At 42.7% G+C, this 14,551-nt stretch overlaps 1 protein-coding gene across 4 annotated transcripts in view; it reads right to left on the bottom strand.

The window, feature by feature from the left end:
• LOC127645199 (histone deacetylase complex subunit SAP130-like) overlaps window positions 1-14,551 on the bottom strand; it is a 40,671-nt gene that overhangs the window by 7,155 nt on the left and 18,965 nt on the right. For 2 of the 4 annotated variants that reach the window (XM_052128737.1, XM_052128736.1), the window contains 11 exons: window positions 13,791-13,919; window positions 13,338-13,600; window positions 11,619-11,741; window positions 3,857-3,977; window positions 3,653-3,774; window positions 3,456-3,577; window positions 3,207-3,351; window positions 2,698-2,788; window positions 2,130-2,234; window positions 1,583-1,724; window positions 117-235 (listed from right to left, as the gene is read on the bottom strand). In XM_052128737.1, the coding sequence (XP_051984697.1) occupies window positions 117-235; window positions 1,583-1,724; window positions 2,130-2,234; window positions 2,698-2,788; window positions 3,207-3,351; window positions 3,456-3,577; window positions 3,653-3,774; window positions 3,857-3,977; window positions 11,619-11,741; window positions 13,338-13,600; window positions 13,791-13,896 (1,459 nt within the window). In that variant the 5' untranslated portion in view covers window positions 13,897-13,919. The remainder of the gene's footprint in view (window positions 1-116; window positions 236-1,582; window positions 1,725-2,129; window positions 2,235-2,697; window positions 2,789-3,206; window positions 3,352-3,455; window positions 3,578-3,652; window positions 3,775-3,856; window positions 3,978-11,618; window positions 11,742-13,337; window positions 13,601-13,790; window positions 13,920-14,551) is intronic. The other 2 variants (XM_052128738.1, XM_052128739.1) reach the window with 2 other exon arrangements.

Below are 14,551 nucleotides of genomic sequence, written 5' to 3' on the forward strand. Positions count from 1 at the left end.
TGTAACAGTTACCTAGAACTACAGAAACCTCAAAATCAAGCACTGCACTGTTCCGGAAAATTGTTTAGCTTTATTTAACATTAATTAATTTGACATTGATTAAGCACCAGTATTACCTGGATATGGGCGTATTGACGACATAGAGCTGGTGATGGGGGTGTAAGTGTGGGTCAGAGGGTACGGTGCTGATGGGTAGGTGGGCAGGAAATACTGGAACTGCACTGGAACAGATTGTCTGTGGAGGACCATAAAACATCACATAAACAGCAGGCCAAAAAGGCTAATAGTTACCCAAATTTAATCACGCACCTGATCTACAAAGTAATCTAAAAAGATCCGATGGATTATAACAAATAGCCAATTTACTGCACACACTTAAAACACATTAAAAGGGATGGTTCAACCTAAAACAAAAATTATTTCATCATTTACTCACCCTCATGCTATTCTAGGTGTATGAATTTCTTTCTTCTGCAGAACACAAAGATTTTAAGAACAATTTCTCAGCTCTGTAGGATCATACAAGTGAATGGTGACCAGAACTTTGAATGTCCAAAAGCACATAAAGTCAGCATTAAAATAATCCACACAACTTCAGTGGTTAAATTCATGTCTTCAGAAGCGATATGATAGGTGTGGGTGAGAAACAGATCAATATTTAAGCCCTTTTTTACTATAAACCTCCATATTCACTTTCATATTCTTCTTCTTTTCTCCTTGGCAATTTGCATTATTCATGCATATTGCCACATACTCGGGAGGGAAGAATATTTATATTAAAAAAGTACTTTGTTTCTCACTACACCTATCATATCACTTCTGAAAATATGTGGTTAAATCTACTGTATATCTTTAAAAGCGATATGATAGGTGTAGTGAGAAACAAATTAATATGGAAGTCCTTTTTTCATTTAAATTAACCTCCCTGCCCAGGTGGCGATATGCACAAATGCAAATCGGCAAAAAACAAAAAATGGGAGATTTATAGTAAAAATAAAGTACTTAAATATTGACCTGTTTATCATTTCACACTTATCATATCGCTTCTGAAGACATGGATTAAACCACTTGAGTCTTAAATATTACTTTTTGGCTGTCTTTATGTCCTTTTTGGAGCTTAAACATTTTGGTCACCATTCACTTGCATTGTATGAATCTAAAAACAGGAGATATTCTTCTAAAAATCTTTGGTTGTGTTCTGCAAAAGAAAGAATGTAATACACATTTGGGATGGCATGAGGTTGAGTAAAGGATTGAGTTTCATTTTTGGGTGAATGTAAAGAAAGCTTGTTCTCATCAATAGGTCCTTTTAACAATTCTGGGTTTGAAATGTGGAATCAAACAACAGAAAATCCACCATTACGCTTCCACAACTTTCTAAAAGATGTAAAACAAAAGAGAGAGAAAAGCCAAATTTACTGTCAACTCTGTCACTGAAACCCCATAAATGCAGTGGAGTAAAAAAATTATTCTACATGTTTAAAAAAAAAGTTTAAATATAAAACGATTGTTACATTTGCAATGCTAAATTATGGCGGAAATGTATAAAGCCTGTGAAAAGGGTCAATAGTCTAATATTTACCTGTTGTCAGTGCGGTTCTCCATGGAGATGGGGTTGGGAGAGGAGCGATGACCAGAAATAGGGATGAGGTTGCCCCTCTCTCCAGGGTATTCAGACTGTATGCGTGGTGATGTGTGTGTGATGGGCTGCGGGACCACTTTAGCTAAAAGAGACAAGAGCAACAGACATTCTTTAACATTTCACAAGCAAAATGTGTTCCTGGAAATCTGCTCATAAAAATACATTTATTTAAACATTGTGTCTGAGACATTCAAACCTTTGGAATTTTATTGACCACATTTTGCTTGTAAAATGTTATAGTTTAAAACCAATAAATACTGTAGCTTAGTAGGTCCAGAAGGTTATTCACCTGCTAATTAAAATCTGCTTATGTTGTAATTATGAGTAATCTTTAAAACAAAATGGGTAAATTGACTAAATCATTTTGTAGACCAATAAACATTATTATTTGTATTTTTTTTTTTTCACATTACATTGAATGTCGCAATGTCTAACAAATCTGGTCAATAAGAGATTGGTTATTAGTACTACATTTCTCCTTCCTTACCCACAGGGATGGTGGATGTGGTCACTGCTGTGGCATGGGAGGAGTGGGAGGCCACCGTCATAGTGACAATGTTGCTACTGGATACTTGTGTGTGGGGCATGGAGCCTGAAAAGGATTTTCAAATAAGGCATGTAAATATTTGCCCAAAAATTTCAATTTGATTACATTCTTTAGTAAACGATGCAATGCATCATAAAATTGGACATTTGGTCAAAATTTGGTTTTAATCTACAATTCTGGTGACATTTATAAGAGTTATAACATAAAGAACTGTATTTTGGATGAGAAATGAATGGGTAATACATTTTGATATTCTTCTAACAATTATAATTGATTGTAAACGTCATACACAATGTAAAAACTGAGTTTTCATTGTTATATTGATGCATCGCAAAACACCCTGGGAATTAACATAATCTGCATTCTGAATCACAGGTGTAATATATATATATATATATATATATATATATATATATATATATATATATATATATATATATATATATACTATCTATCACACACACACACACACACACACACACACACACATATATACACATATACATACCTGTTGTAGTGGGTGATGGTGACGTGTTAGTAGCCTGAATTGGAGCAACAGTTGCTGCAGCAACAGGTGTCACAGTGCTGAAAATGGGCTTCTACAAGAGTGAGAATCAAAAAAAGGAGTTTTTTCCTTGCATGCCATTTAAACTTACATTTTAAAATATTTCCAAAAGAAAGCTGAAGCATAAAATGTATTTCACTTTAAAATTATCTCATATCCAAGATTAATATACAGACACAACTATATTTGTATATTGATTTCACCTAAATTTGTAACACCGTGGCGCTATCAATACATTCCTTTGTTTGTTTGAATTGCTTGTCCAGCCTAACACAGCAAAATTGGCCAACTAATGGTGTGAGTGTTGAGCAGGACTATCTGCTAGTACAACCATTGGGGTAGGGGGGTTCGAGAATCTAATCAAAAACATTGGTTATTTTTGCAATTCCGTTTGGTGATGCTATCAGCTTCGAAATAAAAAAACGTCAGCTTTAAGATAATCAAAATTAAACCTGTGCAACAGAGTGAGGCAGGGCTTTCTGAGCAGCAATGGCTGGGTGGGGGGGCAGGTTGATCCGTGTGGGTGTGTCCCATGTGGGTGGAGGTCTTTGGATACTTAGTGTCCCTTGGGAAGGGTGGATTGTCAGTGCTGTGTGACTAGAATCCAGAAAGATTAAATCAGACAGTTTTATCTTACTTTAGGATAATTCAAATAAAATCAGTGCATATGCTTTTGTAGATCCAAAGTGCATTTGTCTTACCCATGTAACATGTCTCCAGAGTGGGCAGCCACTGTGGTGATAACCGGAGACTGAGGTCTGGTGGCAGTCACTGGCACTACTGTAGGCAGCACTGCTGTAGAGGTAGTTACTATGGGCCGGGACTGTAATACATGAGATGTCTATCAGTTAAGTAAGCATTTCATCAGGCTGTGTGCCTTAAATATGATAAGCTGTACCTGAATTGGTTGGTGAATAATGTGCTGGACAGAAGGCTGGCCTGTGGCAGAGCTCAGACCAGCTGCTGGTCTCAGCACTGTAGTTCCTTTGGAACTTGACATTACAGCAGCAGCAGCAGCTCCTGTGACAAGATAACAAAACCACTCAGTGCGCTGTCACTATTACTGTAAAACATACCAGGCAGAGATCTCTGGTAAACTCACCTCTGGGTAAATGAGAGGTGAAGGGATGCTGAGGTGTCGCAGAGGATCCAATCTGCAGTGCAGGAGCTCCACTGCGGATGATCTGAACATTGGTCAGATGATGTAGGTTACCAGTTTGACCCTTTTTGTGACACATAAAACATCCTTTTTAAAACCAAACCAAGATTCACAGTCTTACTGATATAAGAACAGCTTATAAACGCAGCAAAAAAAGAACTGTCCCTTTTTTAGGACACTGTATATTAAAGATAATTTTGTTAAAATCCAAATAACTTTGCAGATCTTTATTGTCAAGTGTTTAAACAAGGTTTTCCATGCTTGTTCAATGAACCATAATCAATTAATGAACATGCACCTGTGGAACATTCATTAAGACACCAACAGCTTACAGATGGTAGTCAATTAAGGTCACAGTTATAAAAACTTAGGACACTAAAGAGACCTTTCTACTGACTCAAAAGAAAGATACCCAGGGTCCCTGCTCATCTGCGGGGACATGCCTTAGGCATGCTACATGGAGGCATGAGGACTGCAGATGTGGCCAGGGCAATAAATTGCAATGTCCGTTCTGTTAGACTCCTAAAGCCTTCTTTCTCTTCTTCGCTCTCCTCAGTGGACGGCGCGAGAGAAAGAGGCTACGAGGCAACTCCGCCCCTAGAGGAGACTGTGGCCAACCATCTATGCCCACCCTCCACCGCTGGATGGAAGGCCAGAGCTTCTCACCCATCGAAGCCGTGCAGAACCACATCAGCTCTCACCGGTCACGCATACGCCGCCGCTGGTCAAGCTGCGTCAGCGCTGCATTCGATGGCGGTTCTACAAGTGTTTCAGGCCAAACTTCTCCGCTCTGTGGACGAGTCTGGACCTGAACCCGACGCTTTTAAGGACCTGCGCAGTGCTACGGACGTAGCTCTGCGAGCCACAAAGGCCACCGCCCAATCCATTGGCCGGGCCATGGCTAATTTGATCGTCCTTGAGGGCCACCTGTGGCTAATGCTAACGGAGATGAAGGACGCGGATAAGGCACCCTTCCTTGACGCACCTGTCACTCCGAGCGGCCTGTTCGGACCTACGGTGAGAGATTTCACGGAGCGCTTCACTGAGGCGCAGAAGGATTCGCAAGCTATGCATCACTTCCTGCCTAAGCGCTCCATCTCAAAAACCACCCCAGCAGCAGCAGCGAGCCAGGGCAGAGCCGCCCGTCTCCCAGCCGAAGAGCAGACCTGAAAAGGATGCTCGACGCCGCTCGCATTCCGCTGGCCGAAGAAAGCCGCAGGAGCAACGAGGCCCTCGACCCAGAATCACCCTGAACACAGAGCCTCGTAAGTCTTCCTAGCAGCAGGAAGAAAGAGAGGGAGTACGCCTCTCGCAAATGCCGGACCGCTCCCTTGCAAACATTTAAAACATTACCCAGTCCCCTTACAGGCGGCTGGAAATGTCTATACAGCAGTCAATGGGCCAGTCATAAAACTCGCTCACCTGCAATCAAACGCCGTTTTCACGGCGACACACAGAAATCACCAAAAGAGTCATTTTCTGCCTGTGTCACTAAGGGTTCACATGTCCACACTAAAGTCGCATTCCCACATATCAATACTGTCCAAACAGTGCCAAACACCTCCCCAGCTCAGGCTAGATGTCTCAAAAATGTAGTTTGTGTGCCTATTGTCATGTATGCACCACTACACACAAGCACTGTTCCCACAGTTATAAACACTTCCCCAGTAAAAGCGGGAAGTGCTATAAGTGTAGCGTGTGTGCCTGCCGTATTGCACGCACCCCTACACACAGCTACCCACACAGTTTCAAACAGCTATGCCGCAAACATCACAGATGCAATGCGCGAGCTAAGAAACTCCCGCTAAATGCGGAAAGCTTTATGAATGTGGCGGCGTGCCCATAATGATGAATGCACCCCCACTTCAAAACACTGTTCATACAGTTTCAAGCACCTCTCCGACTCATGCTGTGAGCATTTCGGAAATAGCGCATGTGCCTGTACTCTCACACGCACCTCTGCACTCGGCACTCAATACGGCTGCTCAGCGCGCACCTGCGCCTCTGAGAGCCGTAGATTCTGTGTTAGCACAAAGCGATTTGCCGGCGGGGCCCAGTCACTGCGACACGCCCCCAGCCGGCATTCAGCCCATATCTGTGCGAGCAGAAGCCTGGGAAAAAATCCCTGACATGCCGAAATGGGTTTTGAACATAATAAAACACGGATACTTCAATTCGCTCGCAGACACCCCGCTTTTCAGCGGTGGTCGAGACGAAAGTGAGGAAAGATGTGTCACATGTTCTACGCACCGAGGTGCTCAAACTGATAGAGAAGGGCGCTATAGAAACTGTTCCTCCCTCTTTGAGCGAGGCAGGTTTTTACAGCCGTTATTTTCTCGTCCCGGAAAAGGACGGTGGCCTTCGCCCCATCCTGGATCTCAGACATCTGAACAAAGCTTTAATGATTTGCTCGTTCAGAATGTTAACAACCAAACATATCCTCGCGCAAGTTCAGCCCGGGGATTGGTTTCTATCAGTGGATTTGAAAGGCGCTTACTTTCACATCCCGATAGCGCCTCACCACAGGCCCTTTCTGAGATTAAGCTTTGAGGGACAGTCATACCAGTACACAGTACTACCATTCGACCTATCACTGGCCCCCGTACATTCACGAAATGTATGGACGAGGCACTTTCCCCTGAGACAGCGGGGAGTGCGAATACTGAATTACCTCGACGATTGGCTAATCATAGCACAATCAGAGGTTCAGTTAATGACACACAGATCTTGGACTATCAGCCATTTACAATGCCTGGGTCTGAGAATAAATTTTGCAAAGAGCGTGCTATCCCCCAGCCAGAATATTTATTTTCTGGGAATAGTGCTAGACTCAGTGCAGATGACAGCGCACCTCTCATCAGAGCGCGCGCTCTCTATTCGACGCCTTGCAACATCGTTCAGAACGGGCAGCACGCCCCCGTCAAACGATTTCAGAGAATGCTCAGTCTCATGGCCTCGGCATCAGCTGTACTCCAGCTAGGATTGTTGCACATGCGTCCTCTCCAGCGCTGGCTCAAGAGCCGTGTCCCCACTCACGCGTGGCGCTCGGGCCACTTTTTGATCAGAGCGAATCACGGCTGTATAAAAGCCCTGACGCCCTGGAAAGCCATAAACTGGTATCAAACCGGCGTGAGTCTGGGCGTGAATACGCGGAGGAAAATGATCACGACAGATGCCTCCAAAATAGGATGGGGGGCCCTTTACGAGGGCAGGCCTGTTTCGGCTTTTGGTCAAACCGGAAAAGCGCCTACACATAAACTGTCTGGAAATGAAAGCAGTCGCCTTGGCTCACAGAGCCCTGCTTCCGTACCTGCAAAACGAACACGTCCTGGTCGAAAGGACAACATGGCCGGTAGTTTAGTATATAAATCACCAAGGTGGACTCAGGTCGAGCTCCTGCACTCTATGGCCAGGAGCTCATCCTATGGTCACAACACCACCTGCGCTCGCTAAGGGCAGCGCACGTGCCAGGCGTCCTGAACCAAGGAGCGGACATGCTATCCAGAGACAAAGTTCTCCCAGGAGAATGGTCTCTCCACCCTCTGACGGTTCAGTGGTTATGGCGAACCTTTGGCGAGGCAGAGGTCGACCTCTTCACCTCCAAGGAAAACACGCACTGCCCTCTCTTCTTCTCAAAAAGCACGGACGCGCTCGCCCAAGTTTGGCCGAGCTGCCCCTTGTATGCTTTCCCCCGATCGCGATGCTGCCTCAGGTCATCAGTCGGATCAGGGAGGTGAAATGTGCAGTGCTCCTGGTAGCCCCACTCTGGAAAAACCAGACGTGGTTTCCAGAGCTGGTACAGATGATGCAATCTGCCCCATGGCCTATTCCGCTGAGGCAAGACCTCCTCGGACAGGCCAGCGGGATGATTCTTCATCCCCGCCCCGATCTGTGGGCCCTCCATGCATGGCCCCTCAGCGGGTTCCGAGAACCTCCCCAGTGGAGTTCTGAAAACCATTACTGAGTAGCGAGCCCCCTCTGGGCTTGTATGCCCAAAAGTGGAAAGTGTTCAGTGACTGGTGTGATACCAAGATCTTGAACCCCAAAGCGTCGCGAGATACCAAGTGTACTCGCCTTTTTGCAGGAGCTGCTGGAGGCGGGCCGCACACCCTCCACGCTCAAAGTCTATGTGGCTGCCATAGCGGCGTCACACAATCCTGATAAAGGACATTCATTAGGAAAAAACGATCTGATCGTTCGTTTCCTAAGAGGCTAGGAGGATGAACCCTCCTCGCCCACCTTCAGTGCCGATCTGGGACCTGGCCCACGGTCCTGGGCGCACTCAAAGGTGCCCTGTTCGAACCTCTCCGAACCGTGCACCTCAAGCAGCTCTCGCTCAAAACCACGCTCTTGCTGGCACTTCGCTTCAGTTAAAAGAGTGGGCGACCTGCAGCGCTGTCATCAAGCGCTGCTTGCCTGGAATTTGGACCTAACGACTGCAGAGTTGTCCTTAGGCCAAAGCACGGGTATATTCCTAAGGTGCTCTCTACACCCTTCAGAGCACAGGTGATATCTCTGGCAGCCTATCGTCCTCAGCAGGCGAAGGTGATGCAAATTTACTCTGCCGGTCAGGGCGCTAAGAGTATATTTGGAACGTTCTGCCCTGTTCAGACAGGCGGAACAATTATTCGTATGCTTTGGCGGCCGAACTAAGGGTTTCAGCTGTCTCAAAGCAACGAATATCGGCTGGATAGTGGATGCTATAGCGCTAGCTTATGGAGCCAAGGGCCTTCAATGCCCCTTAGGTGTCAGAGCTCACTCTACGAGGAGCATGGCCTCCTTGTGGGCATGGTCGAGTGGGATACCCATTGAAGATATTTGTGCGGTGGCAGGCTGGGCCTGCGCCGACATTTATCAGGTTTTATAACCTACAGGTCCCCTCACTGCATTCCAACATTCTATCAGTCTGACTGTGGAATGAACTGGAGTATGTATATGCTGGGCATCATCTCCTCCCTTATAAGGTCCGTCTCTGACCGACTTAGAGGGTTTATTATGTGTACCAGTACACAAAAGCTCAGTACATGAGATATGTGCTTGTGTTTGTACAAGGAGCGCCCCACCTTGAAGGCAAGAGCCCTGTCATACCCCACTATATAGCTCGCCGCTGGCGGCTCGTGGAATATCACTTTGCTTTAAGGCTCAGGCACCTGCCTCTGGCTTTATAGGCGAAGTCAGCACGCACGGCATTTTACATGGTGTTCCCATAAGCGTAAGCTACTTACGCAATAGGAGAGACCTCTCGATAGGGAGCGACTTCGGTTACTAACGTAACCTAGGTTCCCTGAGAGGAGGAGCGACTATTGCGTAAGCTGCCGTGTCTGTGCTTGGTCAGTTAAGCTTCAGTCGATTGAACCTAAAAGAACTGGCGTGACGGGACGCTCATTATATAGCCCTCATATGCTAATTTCAGCAGGCTCTGGCTTGCGAATCGCGGGCCAGCGCCCTCATTGGTCGCAGCGTTCTAAGTCGCCCGTCACTGGTTCGAGCAGTTGCCGCAGCACAGCCAATGACCGAGCTGCCTCGCTCATCACTGTCTGCTGTGCAGCTGCAATGCGTTTTACATAAAGACTTCAATATTTCTCGAGAAACTGAGTTTTCCCATAGCGTAAGCTACTTAAGCAATAGTCGTTCCCTCCTCTCAGGGAACCGAGGTTACGTTAGTAACCGAGTCGTTCTTCACTGACGAGTCGCGGTTTTGTCTCACCAGAGGAGATGGTCGGACTCGCATTTTTCTTTGAAGGAATGAGCGTTACACCAAGGCCTGTACTCTGGAGTGGGATCGATTTGGAGATGGAGGGTCTGTCATGGTCTGGGGCAGTGGGGTTATTAATACAATTATCATTTAATTATTTTTAAACACTATTAAAAATCGTATTTTATCTAAATTACACAATGATGATTAATCGACTTTATAGACATTACAGTTTTATCGTCTGTTAATACTGATATGTTGTGAAAGGCGCTATACAAATAAAATTGACTTGACTTGACTTGTGTCAAAGCATCATCTGACTGAGCTTGTTGTCATTGCAGGCAATCTCAATGTTGTGCGTTACAGGGAAGACACCCTGATCTCAAGCCGGATCTCAATCAGATTGAGCACGTCTGGGACCTGTTGGATCAGTGGGTGGAGGGTGAGGGCTAGGGCCATTCCCCCCAGAAATGTCTGGGAACTTGCAAGTGCCTTGGTGGAAGTGTGGGGAAACATCTTAATGCAGCTGGTGGCCACACCAGATACTGACCGTTACTTTTGTTCAGGGACACATTATTCCATTTCTGTTAGTCACTTGTCTGTGAAACTTTTTCAGTTTATGTCTTAGCTGTTGAATCTTTTTATGTTCATACAATTATTTCAATGTTAAGTTTGCTGAAATAAAAGCAGTTGATAACCAGTTACTAAGGAGCAAAATAAAACAGAAACTAAATAAATTATTCAAGATCTCTTCACAATAATTTTGCTAGCAACATTGTGAATAATGCAGTGATTTTAATGCACTTTTTATTTGGCCACTAATTTACCTAAAGAATGCATCATTAGACTAGTTTCCACATCCCTTCTTGTTTCACAATTCATGAGCATTAAGAAAGAGATGTTTTCATTTAAACTTCAATAAATACAAACTATATGGACATAACATATAGATTTGCGTTAAAATTATGTAATTACGTAAGAAAGAACTCGCTCAACAGCGACTGTTTGTGTTTGTTTTGTGAAACTGAATGCCTGACTCCTCATTATCCAGCCTATTACAAGACTACTTGCCACATAAATACATAAATAAATAAATAAATAAATGGACATAAAATATTGATTTGGGTTGAAATTATGTAAGAAAGAAAAGAAATTGCTTGAGCTAAATTCCACCAGCGGTTTGCATCGGAGTTCTGTTGGTGTTTATTTTTTAATTAAAGACTTTCAGATTGCTCATTTCCAGCTTATTACAAGACTACTTGCCAAATAAATAAAATAACTAAATGGACATGAAACATAAATTAGTTGAAATTATTTAATCAGCTTACTTGTAGTGATCGCGAGTAAAGAGGAGTCGCACAGGATGTGCGGTCTGATACGTGGATGTGTGGTTTATACTGAGCAATATCAGACAGCTAGATGGCACCACTGACCAATCAGAATAAAGTATTCCAGAGAGTTGTGTAATAATCACTCAAACTGTTTGATTCAAAAATCTGATACAAGAATTTGTTTATGTCAATACTCAAATGAAAATGTATGAAATTCTCCACGTGGTATTTTTCATGACACATTCACATGGCATTTTACATGTATTACAATGTTTTGTTAAAAATTACATGTATTACAATGTTTTGAGGTAAAAATAAAAAAGTTTTAATTCCATGTATTGTTGTATATTTATGAATATTGTGAACTTTTTTTTACTGTTTTTGTATAAAACTGTGTGGAAAACATACCTTGATTATTTTTCACTTATTTCATTTGGATTATTTTCACTAGATTTTCCTGTAGTTTAGTACTTACATTAAATATCTGAATCTACTTGGTAATAATGGCTATTTGGTTGAAATTATGGTTCCTCTGATTGAAAAGGTTTTACACCAATTAAGAAGAAATATATAAATATCATGATATACTTTTATATCAAACGTATCAAGTATTGAGATTTTTTTTGCTATATCACCCAGCCCTGACTAAAATTTATCTCATAAAAAAACTACCACCAACCTGCTGACCACTGATGGTTGCTACAGGTATACCGGATGCCTGCGTAGTCTCCAAGGTAGCAGTGATATGACCGGGCACCTTTGGGGGGAAAGTGAGATGGCCTGGTGTTGTCTTTAGAGCAGACTATATTAAACAGAAGAGAGATGCAAGGACATCTGTACTTCTCTTTGTACATTTGCCTAAATCTGTCTTCTGCAAACAAATTTACAGGGAAGACAACTGACCTCCCTGATATTTTCAGGTTTTCCCTTACGTGGGTCCCTGAAGGGGCTCAGCAGTATAAACTGAAGGCACTAGCTTAGCACTGCACAGCCAGTCGAGGTCTCTTGTAAACAATTTAGAGATTGGGACAAAAATATTTCCAGATTTATATGGAATAACAGCAGACCTCGAGTAAGATACTCAACCCTGCATCTACCGAGAGTGAGGGGAGGCATGGCATTACCGTGCTTGATTGATTCATATTTAGCCACACAGTTAAGACCACTAGTACTGTGGTGTTGTACAATCTATGAAGCAAAATTAAGTCGGTTCTGGGTTGTTTAGACTGGGCAAAGGAAATATATCAATTACAGAATCAATGTGTGGGTCAATCTGTTAAACTGTGGGTAGATTCTGGCTTATGATCCACACTTTGCTCCAGCTCTTCATGATCACAGATACAGGGCCTGGACCTCACATGGCATTACTGCCCTTTGTAAAAGTACAGTAAATGGGGATCTGGATTGCTTTCAGAACCTTTTCAGAATTTTGATCTCAATAGACAGGATTTTTATAGGTATCTACAGGTACGCCATTTTTTCTGGACTGAGATCAGAAGTTCCAAAAAAGTTTGAAACTTTTTCAAAACTGACTCAGATTTGTATAGGTGTATATATGGGTGAAAATATCAAAGGGGTAATAGGCAAATTATACAATGCTATCTCCTCAATGAATACAAATTCAATTGACTATGTTAAACAGTGATGGGAAAAAGACATAAGGATGGAAATACCAGAGGAATTATGGTTCCATGCTTGGGAAACTCTGTGTTCCACTACTCACTCACTGACCTGGAAGGATTTTGGTTAGAAGAGTTTAATTAGATTTTTTATAACGCCAAAGCAGAAATCTAAGTTCACTGGGATTCAGCACCCTTTCTGGAGAGAGTGTGGTTTGTTTCAAGTTGACTCAGCCCACATTTTTTGGTTATGTCCACATAGCCAACCTTTTTGTGTAATGGTGGGACAATTAATGTCCAGGATCTTAGGCGTCAACGTAGATGAGTCGTTTTCCACTATATATGTTTCTTGGGGTTACTCCGGAAGGTATATGCAAATGTTACAATTAACTCCTGAATATCTTTTTGGTTGCTTGTAAAAAAAGTGGTCACTAAATGTTGGCTCAAGAGAAACCGATATGGACTTTTTTATGGTATCGTTAATCAAATTTGCTCCATGGAAAAAATTACTTTCTCCCTTCGGTTACAGAAGGAGAAAAATACTGGAGGAAATGGGATTGCAACACACAAGAAATTGACACTGACTAGAACTCCTTTAAATGTTTCTCTCTATTGTATCAGTCTGCCTGTACCACATGGTTGCTGATTCCTTTGGAAGACCTCATATTTGTTTGTTTGTTTTTTCTCTTTGTGATATATACTAAAATTGAGAAGTTGATAAAAAATAAAACAAACAAAATACAAAAATACTGAAGGCACTAGCTAAAGATGAAATGTACCTTTAGATGACCCTCAGTGAAGGCTAGGGAAAGACCCTGATGGATGTGGGACGGTGCTGCCGACACAGAGACAGGCGTGCTTTGCTGGGCAGGGAGGTGCTGAAGGAGTGAAGGGGGCAGAGTCAGGGCTTTTCCATAGGGTAGGGGATGACTGTGGGGTTGGGGGTAGGGTCGTACCACTACGGTCTCCTGCTTGTCATCTTTGAACGCTACAGTTCCGCTGGACAACATGTCACGTGGAGCATGATTAGAGTCTTCATGTCCTATTTGAAAAGTTATGAAGTCACGCTGGATAATGTTCTATGATAAGCGTTCGATGATATGTAAATACTAGAAAATGAATTGACGACTCAAGAGTCTAGAGCTAGCATCTAAATTAAAAATGTTTCAACAACTAATAGCTTGTAGTTGCCTTAATCTGTGATACATTAATGAAACGGCAACGACTCCTACCAGTGTTCTTTTGACTTCCTGGAAGTCCTATAGTGTTACGGCCTGGTGTTTGTCCATGTCCCAGTCCAGATGGGAGTCGTGGACGTGGATATTGATGAGAACTCATCTTCAGGACCTCTCACGTTCTTCCTGAAAGAGCAAAAGGGTGAAGAACTGAATGACAACTGCCAGGACAAAAGGCAGCATGCAATTATTGACAATTCATTTTTATTTAATTTAACCCGTAAATGCATGGGTATTTCACCAAACATCATTACAAACCAGGGTCTTTAGAGACCCGGCATTTATATCTATCAGAAATGGATCTACAAAATGCCCAGATAGTATCAAATTTTCAAAGCATTTTCAAGACAATTAGAAAATAATGGAATAGAATAAATTCTAAAATATTTTGATGTTTTATTTTTAATTTTTTTATATCAGAGATGATGCAACAAATGAGGACAAATCTAGAACTGAATTCATTACTTACACTGAAATTTTATGAGATACAACTTGCTGTAAAACACATATTGAGCTACACATATCACATAAGCTATATGCTCAACGAGCACTTTATTAGGAACACCAGTACACATACTTATTCATGTGATTATGTAATCAGCCAATCATGTGGCAGCAGTGCAATGCATGAAATCATGCAGATATGGTTCAGAACCTTCAGTTAATGTTTATATCAACCATCAGAATGGGGAAAAATGTGATCTCAGTGATTTCAACCGTGGCATGATTGTTGGTGCCAGATGGGCTGTTTTGAGTAT

This window comes from Xyrauchen texanus, chromosome 6 (assembly GCF_025860055.1).
Source record: "Xyrauchen texanus isolate HMW12.3.18 chromosome 6, RBS_HiC_50CHRs, whole genome shotgun sequence".
Taxonomy (NCBI): domain Eukaryota; kingdom Metazoa; phylum Chordata; class Actinopteri; order Cypriniformes; family Catostomidae; genus Xyrauchen; species Xyrauchen texanus.